Genomic DNA, 19,136 nt, shown 5'->3' with positions numbered 1-19,136 from the left:
GAATGCCAGAAACCAGTCCTCGGAAACTTGTTTCCGGTTCAGGGAAGACATGGCTTGGCAGTTCAGGCTGGACTGTTCCCATGAGGCACAGGGTCAGACTGATTTGCATATAGCCATGTCTGAACTGGGGTGGCAGAGTGGGCTAAAGAACGGTGATGGATTAAACCCAGATCTTTTGACTGGGTGTGAGTGTTTGATTGATTCAGATGCTCCGTCCATCACCACCCCCTTTTGTACCGCTTTCGGCCGCCATAAGTGTGGCAGGGTTTGCTCAGACGTGAGTCCCTTGCTCACTTTGCCACTGGATTCAAGCAAGCCGGGCTGAAGATGGCTGGAATGCCAGAAACCGGTCCTCGGAAGCTTGTTTCCGGTCCAGGGAAGACATGGCTTGGCAGTTCGGGCTGGACTGTTCCCATGAGGCACAGGGTCAGACTGATTTGCATATAGCCATGTCTGAACTGGGGTGGCAGACTGGGCTAAAGAACGGGGATGGATTAAACCCAGATCTTTTGACTGGGTGTGAGTGTTTGATTGATTCAGATGCTCCGTCCATCACCACCCCCTTTTGTACCGCTTAAGGTTTTTTTAGGATTCTGGGAATGTAGAGGTAAAGGGTGTTTACGGGCGGGTAAAGGTAAAAGTAGGTGTTTTTCAGGGATGAAAGATGGGCATGGCTAAAAGAAGGTAAGAGGGTTAAAGGGTGCATGGGAAAGAAGAGGTAAAGGGTGGTAAGGGGTTTTAGGGTTCAGAGTTGGGTAGGGTTAAAAGTAGGTAAGGAATTTATATGGTTCTGGAACAGGTAGAGGTAAAGGGAGTTAAGGAGGCTTTAGTATTTAGGGATAGGTAGAGGTAAAGAGAGGTAAGTGGTTGTTAGGGACCAGAGGATGGTAAAGGTAAAGGAAAGTGAGGGCTTTTTATTGTTTGTGGGTGGCTAAAGAAAAAAGGTTCAAGGACAGTTAGGAGTAGAGGGAGGTAAGAGGATGTTAGGGTCCAGAGGTGAGTAGAGGTAAAAGGAGCTATGAGGCTGATAAAGGTCAAAGGCATGAGGGAGGTATGAGGCTGGAAAAGGTAAAAGGTATAGGGATTTGAGGCTTCAGAGGAGGAAAGAGGTAAAGGGTGCTAATGGGATTTTATGGTTCAGGCGTGATTAGAGGTAAAAGCAGGTAAAGGAATTTTAGGGTTCTGGGGAGGATCGAGGTAAAGGGAGTTAAGAGGGTGGGGCTGAGGGAGGATCTTTGGGGGACACCGCAGATAATTCTCTTGGGTTCAGAAATGAAGGGCAGTAGACAGATTTTCTTTTTGCATCCTGTGAGGACAGAGGTGATTCATTTGAGGGCGTTTTCTTTGATGTTGATGTGATGTAGTCTGATAATGGGAGTGTGCTAGGAGATGGTGTCAAAGGCCACTGAGAGGTCAAGGAGGATCAGAACTTCTGTCTTGCCACCATCGAACATGGATTTGATGTCAACGGTTGCAACTATCAAGGCTGTCTCGGTGCTGTGGGAGGCATTGAAAAGGTTGTTTCCTTCCAGGTGATCTGTGAGCTGGGAATTGATGGCTTTCTGCAGGACCTCAGCTGGGAAGGAGAGCAGCAAGATAGGGCAGTAATTCTTAAGGTTGCTGGTGTTGGCAGAAGGTTTCTTCAGGAGGGATTTAACCTCTGCATGTTTCCAGGCATCAAGGAAGGTGGCAGTGGTGATGGATGTGTTGAGGTTGTTGGTGAGTGTGCTGTTTATTTCCTTCTGTCCAGGATTGAATGCATGGGGGGCCAGGGCTTTGTTGGTGTTTTAGAGTGAAAGGAGGTTGTGATTGCTGCAGTGATTGGTGTGGTGAATGGCGTCCAATCATAGAGGTGGATGAGGAAGTTGTCTGTGCATATCAGGAGAAGGCAGAGGTCAGTTGGCTGCAGGTCGAAGTTGCTGTAGATGTCTGCTATTTTGTTGTGTAAGTGGTCCGCCAGGGTGTCTCAAAGGGCTTGGGAGGGCGTATTGTGGTCTCAGTGGCAGATGAGAAGGAGATTTCTCTAACAATGCTGAAGTGTTCTCTTGTGTGATTGGTGTTTGCTTCGATGCAGATGGTTAAGCCGTCCTTGACTTCTTTGAGGCGGTGCTGGTATTTTCTGAGGGAAGATTTGAACATGGTGATGTCTGAGAAGTTCCTACTAGAGCACCAACTTTACTCCAGTCGCATTTGAAAGTCAGAAATTCAGGGGTGAACCAGCTGGTATTTTGCTGGTTTTGCTGGCCAATCTCATGTGGGAGATGTTGTCGGCACAGTTGGATATCAATTTGGAGACGTTTTGGATGGCTAGGTCCAGGTTGCTGGTGTCATATGGTCTAGTGGTGTTGAGGGCTGTAGTCCATTGGGTCTTGATGATTTTGTTCTATCTGTGGCTGTAAGTAGTTGGTGGGTCATGGTAGGCCTACGGTGGTAGACTGGATGATGCTGTGGTCTGTCCAGGTGGGTTCAGTGGCGTGGCTGAATTTGATTCTGTCGCTTGCTGTAAAGATTGGGCTGAAGGTGTGTCCTACACAATGTGTGGGGCCAGTTACCAGTTGCATCAGTACAATGTTACTCATGCTTTCAAGGAGGTGAGCGGAGTTGGTGTCATTTAGTCGTCAAGGTGGAAGTTGAGGTCGCCGAGGAAGATGTCCTGTTCGGAATTGATTGACGGGGGTTACAGAGCTATAGGGACACAAAAAGCTCCTACAACTTCAAAGTGCACTTTGATCCTGCCTTAAGCCAGTCCAGACCCGCAAAGTGGTGTCCACAAGTCCTGAATACTTGTAAGAGGTACTAAAGTTGCTCAACTAGCCAAAGACCTAAACTTGGGACTCTGAGAAGGTAGAGGAGACTGGGACCTACCTGCTCACTGATCAACCCAAGGTGCATCACCAATTGGTCTGACTTCGCACTTCTGCTACATTTTTCTCCGCAGCATGTTTATCTGCCTCCCAAACCCTTTGAGACTCCCTAGTGGACCACTTATACAACAAAATAGCAGACATCTACAGAAACTTCAACCTGCAGCCAACTGACCTCGGCCTTCTACTGACATGCTCAGACAAGCTGATCCTGTATGGAGAGCAATTAGTATCAGAAACACATAAAAGTTATGTGTTTTGTACATAGAATAAGGGGGTGTGGAGAGTCAAATTGAAGCTAGTTCACCGCAAACCAAAATGTGACAAGGAAGGATGGCAACATGTAACTAGAAAGTATTAGCATTAGGGGTGGGCGGCCAGCTACGCTCCGTGCACGGAGTGTGCGTAGTGCCGCCTACTCCGCATTTTGCGGAGCTGGCGTAGCCAGGCGGCACTACGCACGCTCCGCAGACGGAGCGTAGCTGGCCGCCACCCGCCTCCCTCCCGCCCTCCCTAAATACTTTCAAATAAAGGAATCCAATAATTTAATAAGCACTTACCTTGTCCGCCGCTGCCCGCCGTGTCCCCGGGGCTCGTTATCTTCCGTCTTCCGTCTTCTTTAGTAATGCGCATGCGCGAGAGGCCGCGCATGCGCATTTTCAAGAGAAAATGCGCATGCGCGGCCGACCGCGCATGCGCATTACTAAAGAAGACGGAAGACGGAAGATAACGAGCCCCGGGGACGCGGCGGGCAGCGGCGGACAAGGTAAATGCTTATTAAATTATTGGATTCCTTTATTTGAAAGTATTTAGGGAGGGCGGGAGGGAGGCGGGTGGCGGGGCTGGCGGCCAGTGGTGTTTGAGGAGTGGGGCTACGCGGAGTGCGGAGGTGGGCGTAGTTTCTCGCCCACTTCGCGTAGCTCCGCAAAGCCCCACTCCGCCAACTCCGCCCAGGGTTAATTAGCATAGTCTTTCCACTATTATACGTAACCACATATTTGTAAAAATTACACAATATTTAGGCTATACATACATCTGCACTCATACATACAAGCAAGCTTGCATGCAAATACACTGCACTTGGTCCTCTCTCAATGATGTTTGTCAAGGTCAACCAGACTTACAATATTCCAGTATTGCCAGCTGTACACATACACACAAAAACACGTGCATATTTGCACACACAAACAGACACATACTCTACAAGAATAGCTAGGTAGAGAAAGGACTCATTTTCCTGATAAAAAGGTCGGTAAACGCTGGATGTAAGAGATGGGGCGGACATAGATTTCAGAAGGTAGGATACCATTAATATCATTATTATACCCTTGTCATAATTGTGATAAACTGTAGTTCACGGTAAACTACCTTCACCCCGCATCCATTTGACATACGCATAGAATGCTAAAAAAATGCACTAACTTGTTTCTGAGATTGCAAAGTGGGACATCCAGGGCACAGAGACTCAACAGAAACCACACTACGATCACACACTTTGCTAGTTTACACTGTATCTCTTTTTCTCCAGGAACCGAGCTCTTGGCTAAAGCCCCATCCCCTAGGTTTGTGAAGACCCATTTGCCTGTCCAGCTGCTGCCCACAACTTTCTGGGAGAACAACTGCAAGGTACTTGGATTTATTGTGAAAAAGAGGAAAGATGAAGAGGATAATGTTAGGATGTAAATTCCAGGGCTGAGCTGATTCTAGGGCCTGGTAAAAGTGGGAGTTGAAACGAGGATATGGCACCTGCTCCTCTAAGACTGGGTGGAATCAGGACAGAATAATTCAGTTTGGGTCAAGGGAGTGGGCCAGGAATACAGAGCCAGTTACCAGTAGGACTAATCAGTGCTTAATTTATTAAGGAATAAGTTCTGGGACCAGAGTTTGGCTCAGTAGCCCAAGATCGGCGCTATCATATATTGTGCCTAATAGCAAGGCTGTGTAGACTTGATTCTACTTCATGCCTCTTACATCAACCACCAGTTATTTATTAACCTTTATCACACTCTTTCAAGTTAGTCTGTGTTTTTCCAACTTTCCCTGCCTCCTTCTTTTTCCCTTTTGTGTTTTTCTTTCTCTTGCTCTTGGTGAAAGTTTGATGAAGACATATAAGAGCCGGTCCCAAAAATGTGTGCCGGTGGGCACCTCCTGCAACCAATGGGTCAAAGTATTCACTGGGCTGGATAGGGTCAAGTGACTGGTCCTAGCCTGGCTGTCTCCATGACTTGATAGGCTCAGGATTAGCACACAAGTACAGATCTTAGCTTTGGAATAGGTTTACTGAGCCATTTACTTGTAGGAATTTAGACAAACGGTAGCATAGATCCTCTTATTCTAAGGCTGAATAGGCTTAAGTGATAGCACAGAGGAAAAAAGCCTATCATCTCTAGGACTACAGTGTCTCATGAAATCATAGGGTAATTCTTTGCTATGTGGCTATTTCACTTTGAGTCTTTCACTCATGTGTTGGCATCTTCTAGATTAAGTCTAAATGTTACGATTTGTGAGTGTTCAACCCTTCCCTAGGAAGTATTTACCAAATAACGGGCATTAAACACAGCATAATCCGGTATTTAATAAATTATCACAGATACACATTTTGTTTCCACTTCTTCCAGATCATCTATGTTGCCCGAAATGCCAAGGACGTGGCGGTCTCCTATTACTTCTTCTATCAGATGGCAAAGGTGCATCCAGACCCAGGCACATGGGCCGACTTCTTAGAGAAATACATGGCTGGAGAAGGTAAGTCTGGAGCTTCTAGAGCTATCTGGCAGTGCATCCCATCCCCAGTCATAAGTGCCACCTCATGACTATAATATTATGCAACTCATGATCAGTGTATCAGGACAAAAATGCCTTCAAGTGGCTCCTAAATCTCAAAACTCTGGGACCTATAATAGCCATGATCCCAAACATTTCTGCAAGAATGTATTTATTCTTCCATGTGACTGCTGTGACCAGCTTTCCCCTTCTTTAGGTAATACTGAAAGAACTGTGGGGCATATTTATTGGTAAAGTGGCAAAGCGTGTTGTTAAGCCAAGAAGGCTAAAACACGCTCTGTCACTTTAGAAACACAGGGCTGCACCATATTTACAAGCAATTTCCCACTGCACTGGTGCAAAAATGAGTTGCTTAGCGCCAATGCAGACACCCTTGCATGATTGTGCAAGGGCGTCCTGTTGCAGGAGAAGACTGTTTATGTGCAGGTAGGTCTCCCTTCCTGCTCATAAACAATCTGTAAATGGTGTTTTGTAAGTGTTCAGCTCAATGCAGCACACATAGAAATTGCAAAACATAATTTCTTTTAATGGTTGTTTGTGTGCAGGAAGGGACGCCTTCCTGCACATAAACAATCATTGGCATTTTGCTGTTTCCATGTGTGCTGCACAGCACAGCATAAATGGAAACAGCAAAAATTTGCCACGGTAAGACAAGGTTTTCCCTTGTCTTAATTTTCGCTCTGCCCCAAATTTATGCCATCCTTGTAAATATGGGGTTGTGTCACAAATCAATGGGTGTTGCAGTGGAAAGCCCACAGCAACACCCATTGCCCTCCCCTTTCACGCTAAGTATAGCATTAAAGGGTGCCTTATTTATAAGACAGCTTTAAGCCATGTTTAGTGGCTGAACTCTGCCTTGTAAATAAGGGAAAGCCCCTATCGCCACCTCAACATCCTGAAAAGTGACGTTGTGGTGATGATAGGAGCTTGTAAATATGCCCCTGTGAGTGGGCAAAGTGCCAGTGACAGGGAAGGGTGTTACATCCTGGTAAGGAATTCCAGAAGACTTGAATAGGTTACAGATGATACGTTTATTCTTCTTAGATGGTTAGATAGGTTTTCCAGTATATATGTAATCAAAGCCCCACCAGGAACATCCTCTCTGCTGCTCAGCCCAGGATTCAACTGACAGTCCACTCACAGCATACCAAACATTCCAATGACATCACATTCACACTAACATTCCACTCACACTGGCTGAACAGCAGAGGCAGAGAAACAGGGAAGATGTAAGGTAGAAACCTTAGATATAACACACCTTCCCTCTTTATAAAATGAACAAAGAGAAAGCAAATGTAAATAGCAAAGGTACAGTGACATCACAGAATAATCAATAAGAAATTGCAGTAGAAATTTGTGAATGCACACAAGTATAAAAACATACTAAAAATAAGCAAAGTGAAATGTGATGTAAACATAAGCAATAAAGGAAAAGAAAAAATGTAATAAAGTACAAAGTGAGAACAGTATGACAAATTTTACAGCACTAAATGAATACAAAAATAGAAAAGACACACATCTCCTTCCTTAACAGAGAAAAAATTGAAGTAGTAAGTTTCAAAAGGAAGAAAAAAGTAAAAGAACTGAAAGCAACCTAAGAAAATGTACATAAGCAAAAAGTAAAATTCCCACGAAGACTAACAAAGAAGTAGTGCACGAGTGTGACCACCACAACTACACCAACTGGCCAGGCTAGCTAGAAGTATGGAACCACTGAACACAGCAACAGAAAGAAGGAAACAAGGAAGAAATGAAAGTAAAGAAAGAAAACAGGTGGCGTACACCTAACACATCAACCAAAAGGAAGACATGTAGAAAAGGTCTCGATCTGCGTAAACTGTACCACACCGAAGATAAGAGTACAGTCACACCTAAAATTAGACCACAAGTGAAAAATTCAGGGAAAGTGCGATCTGGGAAACTGAACTACACAGCAAAGAAAATTCAGTAACACCTCAAATTAGACCACATAAATAAACCTGCGTACAATCTGACAATTAAACTGTAAATATCAAGTACACATGTAAAGAATAAGAGGAACAAAGAAAATGCTCCAGGAAAATGCGATCTGGGTAAACTGAACTACACAGCAAAGAAGTTCAGACATGCCTCAAGTTAGACCACGTATGAAACTTCAGGAAAATGCGATCTGGGTAAACTGAACTACACTGCAAAGAAATTCAGTCATGCCTCAAGTTAGACTACTTATGAAAACCTGCGCACTAAATGAAAAATGCATAGTAAGTATCATCATATGAAGAATCTGAGGAACAAGAAAAATGTTCCACAACAAAGTACAGACAGCAGAACGTATGAAAACCTACATGCCAAGCAAGAAATACATTAATAATACAGAAACATAAATGCATAATTGTAAGCCGCCGTAAAAGTGGGAGCCAAAATAAAATAAATATGGAATAGGCAATATGGCAGTACATAAAGAAAATGTAGTAGGGTATAATTTCAGAAATAAAATTGTAAAGTTGGAATAAGCCTTATATTAAAGTTGGAGTAAAGTTTCAAAACAATGAATTAAAACAAATAAAGTAGTCCCCGTTGTCATAGTGTGCAGCTGATGCTCAAACAAAATTGAACAGTACCTTGCCATGGATTTAGTGGGCAGATGACTCACGAAGACATGATGGGGCAAATACTACCGTATGAAGAATTCCCTGGAACAAGTGCAGTACTGTTAAATACCCGCTAGATGGTGGTGTTACATGGTTAATGAAATTCCAAATGCTTATGATGCGATGATAATGAAGATTCTGGTGCAGCAAACTGGCAAGGAAATGCCGATCACAAGCTGGAAAACACTTCAATATTGGGACGCAGCAAGAACAGCTAGTGTTTGGCATACAGGTGAGGAGGTTACCAATATCTTGAAAACGTGGTTGACAGCACAATTGAAGGTTAAGAAGGTCTGATGGTGCCAGAGAAAATGAAGGCACGCAGCGCGACGGCGCACCGGGCGGCTCAAAACATGTTAGGGCTCCTCTAACGCTGCAGGAGGATGCGACGTGACAGAGGGAGCTAGAAGCGTCACGAAGATTGCAGACGTCACTAGGAATGAAAGGCAGCAGCAGCAGCATAATGAAAGTAGGAGCTCACAATCCCAAAATGTGCTCGAGAAGTTTTGAAAGGCTGTAGATGCACCGGTTACTTACCGGTTCTCCTCATTACTACGAGTATAGTCTTCCTCGCCACATGACTAACATAGTGAGCTTCAGCTCCACACCAGAACCCTCCAAAGTAAAAAAAGCCTCCCATCCCCTCCCAATACGGCAGACCAGATCACCCCTGACCTCTATAAGAGGCGGGCCGGCCCAACCAACAGCCTGAACAACCAAGCAAGCAAATGAAGCCAATAGCCAGACAGGGAGGGAGGAAGGGAACTCATGTGGCGAGGAAGACTATACTCGGAGTAATGAGGATTACCGGTAAGTAACCGGGGCATTACCTCCTCGTTAGTCTTCCTCGCCACATGACTAACATAGTGATCAAATACCCAAGCCAAACGGCTTCATTGACCACAAGAAAAAAAAAAACACACGGTGAAATAGAAAAACCATCACAAAGGTTTATTCAGTACAAAACAAAGAAACAGGAAGATAAAAACCTGAATCAAAGAAAAACAAAAGGCCATTCAAGGAGCGTCCACCCCAGCACTCAACATGGGCCCAGCAAAACCCCCAGGATCAGAACCACCCAGAACAACCCGATAATGCTCCATGAACATGTGTGGGGACGACCAAGTCGCCGCCCTACAAATCTCCTCAGTGAAGCCACCCTTGAAAGAGGCCCAGGATACAGACACACTCCTAGTGGAACGACCCTGGACCCCCACCAGAACATCCGCACCCAGTGAAGCGTATTAGCCTATTATTACAGCACACCTCTTATCTCACAATGTCCTTCACATCATAGCAACAACAGAACAAATAATAGGGCTCTTGAAGAATTTCTTGTCCTCTTTTATTCTTTTCAACTCCAATCCCCACAAGCCAACGAGTTTCGCCGAGGTTAACAAAAACCAAACAGCTTCATCAGGGCTGGGAAAATGATACAAAACAGTTTTTTACAAGAATGCTCCCATACAGTACGTCATTTTGTCATTACACAAAGAGCCCCTGTGCGATCCACACCCCTGTGCTACCAGATCCCATCGATACTCAGTGCAACCTTAAAGTAAATGCATGGTAATCGTAATTTGTGACCTTTGTTTAGCATATCCATTCTCATATTACTTTTAAAAACAATAATATATTTACATTTTCTAAGGTCATATTTCATTTTCATTTATTCCATGGACAAAGTCCCACAATCCTTATGTGCCTAAAGTGCTAGTGCGTTGTCTAACCAAATTTCAACTGAGATCACTGTGTTCTTAAGATTTATTCTCCCCAGTGCACAACTGTGAATAGTGAACATTCCTTCAAAAGGTACATTTTGTTACCTTGATCTTTTCTCAACCTAATACAATAAAAATACCACGAAGCACAATCAGTTACCTTATTCATATGTATTGCAAGGTTATAACAATGCGCTTTCAATCATTGGTTGCAATATTAAAGATCGATCCTACCTTTCTTGTTAAACTCGCGTTTCTTATCCTTACTCCTCTGCTTGTTTTCTGGCTTTTTTATAGTGTCCCTTATCAACTCTTTTTGGAAGTACTTTCTTTCTCCTAAGTGAAGCGTAGGCAAGCAGGATATCCTGCTTAAGCCAACGACTCAACGTGGAAATCGAGGGCTTGTGACCAGAATGAACGGGACCAAAGGTCACGAAGAGACTATCACACTGAGAAAGGGAAGACGTGCGTTCAAGGTAAAGCATAACAGCACGCCGGACATCCAGCAAGGACAGGTAAAATGTCGTGTCGGGAAGAAAAGAAGGTAAGGACACCTTACGAGAACGGTTCACCAGAGAGGGAACCTTGGGAAGGAAACAAGGGTCATGACGGAAAACCAGCCGATCAGGGAAAATCCGCAAGAGGGGGGGGGAGCGAAGGAACAACCTCAGCTCGCCCATCCGGCCGGCAGACACAATGGCCACCAAGAAAATTACTATAAAAGTGAGAAACCTCAGGGCAACCGAGGCCAGGGGCTCAAAGGGGGGACCCTGGATGGCCCGCAACACGAGGGGGAGATCCCAGGAGGAAACAAGCAAAGCGCCAGAGGGCGACGGAGAAAACAACTCCGGAGCAATGAGCCACCAGGGAATCGAGCCCGTCCAAGTCCGGACTGTGGAAGGCCTGCAAGGCCGCCCACTGGGCCCGCAGGGTAGAGGGAGCCAAACCCAAGGAAAACCCCTCAGCGAGGAAGTCCAATACCTGCAAGGGATCCACTGAGGAAGGCTCAGCACCCTGGAGCCCGCACCAACGGGAGAACGAAGACCAGTGACGGGAATAAGATGACAAAGTGGAAGACCGGCGAGAGCCTTGTAGTAAGTCCACCACTCCCGAAGAACATCCCCGAGCTAGCAAGGTCACCCACTCAAGAGCCAGGCCTGAAGATGGAGCAGGCGCAACACCGAATCCGGGAGCGGAGGGCCCCGCAACGGAAATGGAAGATCCGGCATCGACCAGCAGGCCTGAACCGCCAGCTCGCACACGAGAGGGAAGCAGGGGCGGCGAACCCAGCCCGGAACCACCAGGAGCACCAGGGCCTTGTCCATGCGAATCTTGAGAGAGGGAGAGAACGGACATTGATGGAAAAACTCGACTCAAACCACCCGCCTCCACATTGTCGGGCCCTGGGAGATAGACAGCCAGGAGAGACAGGACCGCCGATTCCGCCTAAGACATCAGTTCCCGAGTCAGCAGATGTGGTGACCCTGGAGAGGAGGAGCAAAGTGCAGACAAGCCAGGAGGACCGCTTTCAACTCCCGAAAGTTGGAGGAGCAGCGTGACTGGAGGAGATCCCAATGACCCTGAACGGACCCCGAGCCCAAGGTCGCCCCCCAGCCAAGGAGACAGGCATCGGTCATGACCATCCGGGACGGGGAAATGAGAAAGGGAACACCCCCGGAGAGGTGAGACTCCACCAACCACCAACCCAGATCCGAACGAATCAGAGGGGAGACAAGGACCAGGAAATCGTATTCCTCCAAGCGGGGATCCCAGAGGGAGAGCAGATGATTGACCAAGGGATACAGGTGGAGGCGAACCCAAGGGAGAACATTGATGGTAGCTGACATCAGACCCTGAACCCTCAACCAAAGGCGGACAGGAGCGTAATCCCGAGCCAGAAGGGACCCCAGATCCCGCCACAAGGTGTCCCGGTGACCCAGAGGCAAGAACACCTTCCCCTGAACCATGTCCAACCGACCCCCAATGAAGACCAAGTCCTGAGTGGGAGACAGATGAGATTTCCGCTCGCTGATCAGGAAGCCGTGGGTAGAGAGAACTTCGCAGACCCTCCTGACGTGCAGCATCCCCTTGGAGAAAGAAGAGGCAGAAATTAGCCAATCGTCCAGGTACGGAAACACCCTGATCCCCTCCCGGTGAAGAAGACCCACCAGGGGAGCCAGGATCTTAGTAAACACCCTTGGGGCAGGTGACAAGCCAAAAGGAAGTACCTGGAACTGATAGTGGGAGCCCCCAATGCACAACCGGAGGAAGGCCTGAGAAACCGGATGGACTGGCACATGGAGGTAGGCGTCCAGGAGATCCAGAGATGCAACCACCTCTCCCTGGACCAGAAGCAGGAATATTTCGTGAAGAGAGATCATTTTGAATTTAGTATGGGGAATGGAAGAATTCAACCATTTTAAATCCAACACAGGCCGAAAATCCCCAGAAACCTTCCTTACCAGGAACAGGATGGAATAAATGCTTGAACCCCTTTGAGAAGGCAGGACTGGCCGGATAGCCCTCTTGCAGAGTAAGTCCTGGATGCCGGCCAGCAAGGCTCGTCTCTTGACCATGGAGAAAGGCAAGGGCAAATCTGGAGGAGGGGAGGAGAAGGTGATGGAAAACCCCTGCCTCACAATCCGAGGGGCCCACAGATCTGAGACAGACTCCTCCCAGGCTGTTATGAAATGGAGGAGACGGCCCCCCACAGGGAACACCCTGGGGGACGCCGGCAGACAGTCAGGATTTTGGGGAGGAAGTAAAAGGGGAAGCAGCAGCTTAAGGCCGGGATTTGGAGAAGAACGGGGCGCCCCGGCCGTGAACCCTTTCTCAAAAGGGCGTGCTGCCCTTACCCCTGGATGAAGTGGAGAAAACCCGGAAACCAGGAAAACGGCCCCCAGAGGACCTGATGGGAGCCAGCGGCTTGCGGTCTTCTGCAGTTTTCTTGATCATCTCCTCCAGCAGAGGCCCAAACAACTTTGCCTCAGAAAAAGGAATCTTCATCAGTAACACCTTCTGGGCCGCCTCCGACTTCCAATGGCGCAGCCGAACCCAGGGTGTCAAAGGAGATGTCCGAGAGAAGGCGCGTCTGTTGCTCCATCAAAGCCAGGGTTGGAACAACATCAGCCCCCTGATCCAGGAGCTCAGCCAAGGACTGGAAATCCTTCAACAAGGATTGCACCGTGCAAAATAAATATGCAGAAGCCCTGATGGAGAAATTTGCAGCTGCATAAAAACGTTTAGCCGCTGCCTCTACTCGCTTGTCCACGAGGTCAGAAGGAGATGCGTCCTCAGAGATGATAGAACCATGAGAAGCCAGGCCCACAACCAAAGAGTCCACCTTCACTGACGGAGGGAAATCCTTAGTGAAGTCCTCAATAGCGTAACGCTTAGCCAGATAACGGGGAAAAGACTGCTTATCAGCATCCAACCATTCCCCTTCGATAAGCTTCTTGATGGAGGAATGCAGAGGAAGGGAATCCAGAGCCTTACGCTGATATTGGATGAAGAAATCCTCAAAGAGATTCTCCGCCCTGGAGGAGGGAAAGCCAAGTTACCCTTGATGTGTGAGAGAACATCACGAAGTTCCTGACCCTGGATGTAGCGGCCATGAAGATCCTCCTCCTTCCCCTCAGCATCAGAGACAGGAGTGGGGTCCCTACGTGGACGCTTCGGAGTGGAAGGGCCCTGGCCCTCATCACGCTGTGCAAAAGCCACTGCCGCCGCAGACTAAATCATCATCTGGATGGACTGCGCAGACAGAGGATCAGCAGCAGGCAGGGAGTCAGCAACCGCCCCAGCCGGGACCGTACCCTGCTCCTAACACACAAGAAGTGCCCTGACGAAACCAAAAAACAGAATGGAAGTGGAGGAACGCAGAGGACCACCCCGAACCGTCACCAAATTTATACAGGGCAAAAACAGCTGAGAGACGCGAAAATAATCAGCTGCACCTGGAGCAAACAAACCCCGCCCCGACGGGCAGGCCGAGCCCAGACAAATCACAGTGCGGCACAGAGCCACGGGCAGCTGCACTGGCAACCCCGCTGAAGGGGAGAGCGGCAACCGCCCTGCGCCACGTTATGAAAAACGGGAATTCATGAAGGTTTATTTGGAAAGCCCGTACCGAGCAGGAAACCGAAAGCGGGACAGTCAGAAGGTAAGGCATGCCTCGAGAGAAAATCGCTGAATGCAGAATGGCCAAATTTCACCGCAGCGGCCCTTAGCACTACCGCGAACCTGCCCACAGCACGCAATTAATTGAAGGAGGGCCAGCGGGCGACCGTTAGAACCAAGAAGGAAAACGGCGGCCGCACCGCACCATGGCTAAAACATAGCGCCTAGAAGAAAGCGCCACCCCAACAGAGCCCGCAACCGGGGGTGGACCATAACAAACGACCGGGAATAAGGCACAGGCAAAACATCACCCCATATCCCCGGTTGCCCCCCCCCTGTAGACCCATGGTACGCTCAAGCGGAACCTAACCGGCCCTAAGGACCGGGGAAGGAAGAGGGGGGGTAATACAAAGTACAGGTCCCAGGGTCCACTAAAGCAGGACCTCCAACCAAAAAGACCCAAGAACCTGCTAGAGCAGGCCCATCTTACCTGAACAGCACCTCTGGAGAGAATCGCGCAGAACGAAAAAAACAGGCTATTGGTTGGGCCGGCCCGCCTCTTATAGAGGCCAGGGGTGATCTGGTCAGCCATATTGGGAGGGGATGGGAGGCCTTTTTTACTTTGGAGGGTTCTGGTGTGGAGCTGAAGCTCACTATGTTAGTCATGTGGCGAGGAAGACTAACGAGGAGGTAATGACTGTTAAACTGCCACTGTGAAGCGCAGTTCTCAGGCAACGAAAAACCCAAAAAATAAAAAGACTTTGAAAAATGAAACACTCCCACGTAGGACCACATAAGTTAGTCAAAGAGCATAAAGTGTGGAAAACGATGGCAGTAGAACAAATCATAACATATTAGGAAATGACTTAAAACTGCCACAATCCCACTCAAATTTAGCGCATCAGTTTGTAGTCATGAACCATAGTGAAACGCTCTCCATCACAAAAAAATATAGCAGGCAGGGCAGCATCAGAGTGAAACTGCGGAATTCAATGCCAGACCCGTTCACTGCCAAACAGCAAACGAAATGCTCCTCCACAGTAAAGATGCGGCAGTGTCCACAACAGTTAACAGTAGGGAGGATGGCAACAAAGGCAGGCTGCAGTGGGCATCAGGTAACACAGGCAGGCATGTAGTGGAAAGGCATCGCACCTGGCCACAGAAACAGTAAAGTTGTAAGTAGCAGGTTGGGGACAGATGTCCCAAGAAGCAGGAGGGGTCTCCACAACAGGCAGGTAGCATACAGTTCAACTTTAGTAGGAAGTAGTAAACAGAAGCAGGTAGCAGGAAGGATATGTCCTGTTTGAAGTAGGCTGTAGGACTTAGGCAGGAAGAAGCAGGTAACAGGAAATCTACGCCTTGTCCATGGGCTGTCCGGTGAAATATGGACACTGGTGGGCCGGGAGGGAGTAAAATCCTTAAGTAGATTCGTTTTGAGTAAAATCATGAATAAAAGTACCTTTAAGAAGCTTGAAGAAGGTCCTCACGCGTAGTTTTGATTCCACCTCGTCGTCAAATTTATGTTACATCCTGGTAAGGATTTCCAAAAGACTTGGATAGATTACAGATGATAAGTTTATTCTTCTTAGACGGTTAGATAGGTTTTCTAGTATATATGTAATCAAAGCCCCACCAGGAGCATCCTTCCTGCTGCTCAGCCCAGGATCCAACTGACAGTCCACTCACAGCATACCAAACATTCCAATGACATCACATTCACACTAACATTCCACTCACACTGGCTGAACAGCAGAGGCAGAAAAACAGGGAAGATGTAAGGTAGAAAACTTAGATATAACAAAGGGTCCAAGACGTATTGTTGAAACATTCAAATTATCGATCACAAATAAAACTGTTTTTTTTTTCATTACTGGATTTTTATTAGTTTATGGGTTAACCCCTTCACTGCTAGGCCTCCCTCATCCCCCATGCTAAGCCTTTTTTTGGCTTTTTGGAGTTGATTGCACTTAGGCCCCCATAACGTTTTCTCCTTATAAGGTATCCACACGAAACATGCTTCATGAGGATTCTAAAGGTACACAGGGTTTGTGGATTGCCCTCGAGGGAACTGTGAAATTAGCCGAACTACAAGTAAAGTTTGGGATTTTTTACAAAGTTCTGAAGAAAGTGTTGCCGAAGAAAGCTTCTGTTTTTTCCCTGCAAACAGCATCAACAAAGGATTTGCAGTGCTAAGATCACCATCTTCCCAGCTTTCAGGAACAGGCAGACTTTTGTTTAAAACCTACCTTTTTCTTCACAGTTTTGTCATTTTACCTGGACATAGCCTATTTTTCATATTTGTTTGTGCGTTCAACCTCCTTTCAGTTAGTGGTAGATAATAGTGAACTGCTATACATTTCTGAAACAGAGACAAGATTCGGTATATATATATATATATATATATATATATATATATATATATATATATATATATATATATATATGATTGAAAGGGCTCCCAAACAGAGTTTCTTCCTCCCAGGAACCACACAAATGACTCGCACACCAGGGTCCGTGTTCAAAATTGCGTTTATTGGCGACGCGTTTCGACCAAACGGTCTTCTTCGAAAGCCAACCACACATAAACACAATCACCATTTTATACACAAAACAGTGCTCCAAGTGGTAAAGGAAACTGAGGTAGGACTACATTTTAAGTCAAGACTACATTTCATGTGAACTACAAATGAGGTAAAAGACAGACTGTGTGAAAAAACGGTCTCAGACAAATAAGATAACTGTGATCGGATGTGTAAAATTTAAACACAAAACAATGCTTTCAAATTAAATTTAAGCAAATGCACGGACATATTTCATACAATTGTTCGAATTGTCACATTAATACATGCACAGTCCATGTAAGTCTCAGGTTCAACCTGAAAATGAAATAAAGTTGTGCATAAAGGCCAATTGGCCTAAATTCTCTCAAAATATATATATGTGTGTGTGTAAAGAAGAAGGAGAGAACTCTGGGTAGTTCTCCAGTTTAGGTTGAAAGCAGCTCCTGTTAGAGCACTCTCAACACGAGCAACGCTCTAGATCTGCTTACCTCAAATGTCTACTTTTCTATCAAAATCTTTAAGCATAGGATTAGCACAGTGCTATCCACGCCAAGATAGAAATGGACAACATTTTTTGCCATTTTTACAGCAAAGTTTTTAAGCATAGGACTAGCACAGTGCTGTCCTTGCCGAGCTGTAAAATGACAAAAGCCATTTATCACTCCAGGCACAATATTACAGCTTTGAATTGGTAAAATACTAACCAAGCCAACCTGAAATGAATAAAAGCAACCCCTGACACAGAGTTTCGCTCTAATTAGAGCTCTTCAGAGAGGTATGTCTTTGTCCATACACAAGGAAGCACCCAGTATAATTCAAAACAAAACCCTTCCAGGCATAGAGTGACACATAAATTATGCAAAAAAGAAGGAGAGAACTCTGGGTAGTTCTCCAGTTTAGGTGGAACGCAGCGTCTGTTAGAGCACTCTCAAAACCAGCGACACTCTAGATCTGCTCACCTCAAAAACTTTGCTTTTCTATCAAAATCTTTAAGCATAGGATTAGCACAGTGCTATCCACACCGAGATAGAAATGGACAAAGTTTTTTGCCGTTCCTACAGCAAAGTTTTTAAGCATAGTACTAGCACAGTGCTGTCCTTGCCAGGCTGTAAAATGACAAAAGCCATTTATCACGCCAGGCACAATATTATAGCTTTGAATTGGTAAAAAACCAACCAAGCCAACCTGAAATAATTAAAAGCAACCCATGACACTGTGTTTCGCTCTAATTAGAGCTCTTCAGAGAGGCATAGCTTTGTCCAGACACAAGGGAGCACCAAGTATAAGTCAAAACAAAACCCTTTCAGGCATAGAGTGACGCATAAATTATGCAAAAAAGAAGGAGAGAACTCCGGTAGATCTCTAGTTTAGGTGGAAAGCAGCTCCTGTTAGAGCACTCTCAACACCAGCGACACTCTAGATCTGCTCACCTCAAATGTCTTCTTTTCTATAAAAATCTTTAAGCATAGGATTAGCACAGTGCTATCCACACCGAGATAGAAATGGACAACGTTTTTTGCCATTTCTACAGCAAAGTTTTTAAGCATAGGACTAGCACAGTGCTGTCCTTGCCGAGCTGTAAAATGACAAAAGCCATTTATCACTCCAGGCAGAATATTACAGCTTTAAATTGGTAAAATACCAACCAAGCCAACCTGAACTGAATAAAAGCAACCCCTGACACAGTGTTTCGCTCTAATTAGAGCTCTTCAGAGAGGTATAGCTTTGTCCAGACACAAGGGAGCACCCAGTATAAGTCAAAATAAAACCCTTTCAGGCATAGAGTGACGCATAAATTATGCAAAAAAGAAGGAGAGAACTCTGGGTAGTTTTCCAGTTTAGGTGGAAAGCAGCTCCGTTTAGAGCACTCTCAACTCCAGCGACACTCTAGATCTGCTCACCTCAAATGTCTGCTTTTCTATCAAAATCTTTAAGCATAGGATTACCACAGTGCTATCCACGCCGAGATAGAAATTGACAATGTTTTTTGCCATTTCTACAGCAAAGTTTTTAAGCATAGGACTAGCACAGTGCTGTCCTTGCCGAGCTGTAAAATGACAAAAGCCATTTTTCACTCCAGGCACAATATTACTGCTTTGAATTGGTAAAATACTAACCAAGCCAACCTGAACTGAATAAAAGCAACCCCTGACACAGTGTTTCGCTCTAATTAGAGCTCTTCAGAGAGGTATAGATTTGTCCAGACACAAGGGAGCACCCAGTATAGGTCAAAACAAAACCCTTTCAGGCACAGAGTGACGCATAAATTATGCAAAAAAGAAGGAGAGAACTCTGGGTAGTTCTTCAGTTTAGGTGGAAAGCAGCTCCTGTTAGAGCACTCTCAACACGAGCGACACTCTAGATCTGCTCACCTCAAATGTCTGCTTTTCTATCAAAATCTTTAAGCATAGGATTAGCACAGTGCTCTCCACGCCGAGATAGAAATGGACAACGTTT

General features: G+C 46.2%; 1 protein-coding gene across 1 annotated transcript in view; it reads left to right on the top strand.

The window, feature by feature from the left end:
• LOC147705719 (sulfotransferase 1 family member D1-like) overlaps positions 1–19,136 on the top strand; it is a 319,319-nt gene that overhangs the window by 286,917 nt on the left and 13,266 nt on the right. The window contains exons 4-5 of the mRNA XM_086932152.1: positions 4,393–4,490; positions 5,483–5,609. Coding sequence (XP_086788278.1) covers positions 4,393–4,490; positions 5,483–5,609 — 225 coding nt within the window. The remainder of the gene's footprint in view (positions 1–4,392; positions 4,491–5,482; positions 5,610–19,136) is intronic.

The sequence above is a fragment of the Lissotriton vulgaris genome, chromosome 7 (assembly GCF_964263255.1).
Source record: "Lissotriton vulgaris chromosome 7, aLisVul1.2, whole genome shotgun sequence".
NCBI classification, from domain to species: domain Eukaryota; kingdom Metazoa; phylum Chordata; class Amphibia; order Caudata; family Salamandridae; genus Lissotriton; species Lissotriton vulgaris.
Note: the sequence above shows the minus strand (reverse complement) of the source record. Positions and strands in the feature narration are given on the sequence as shown.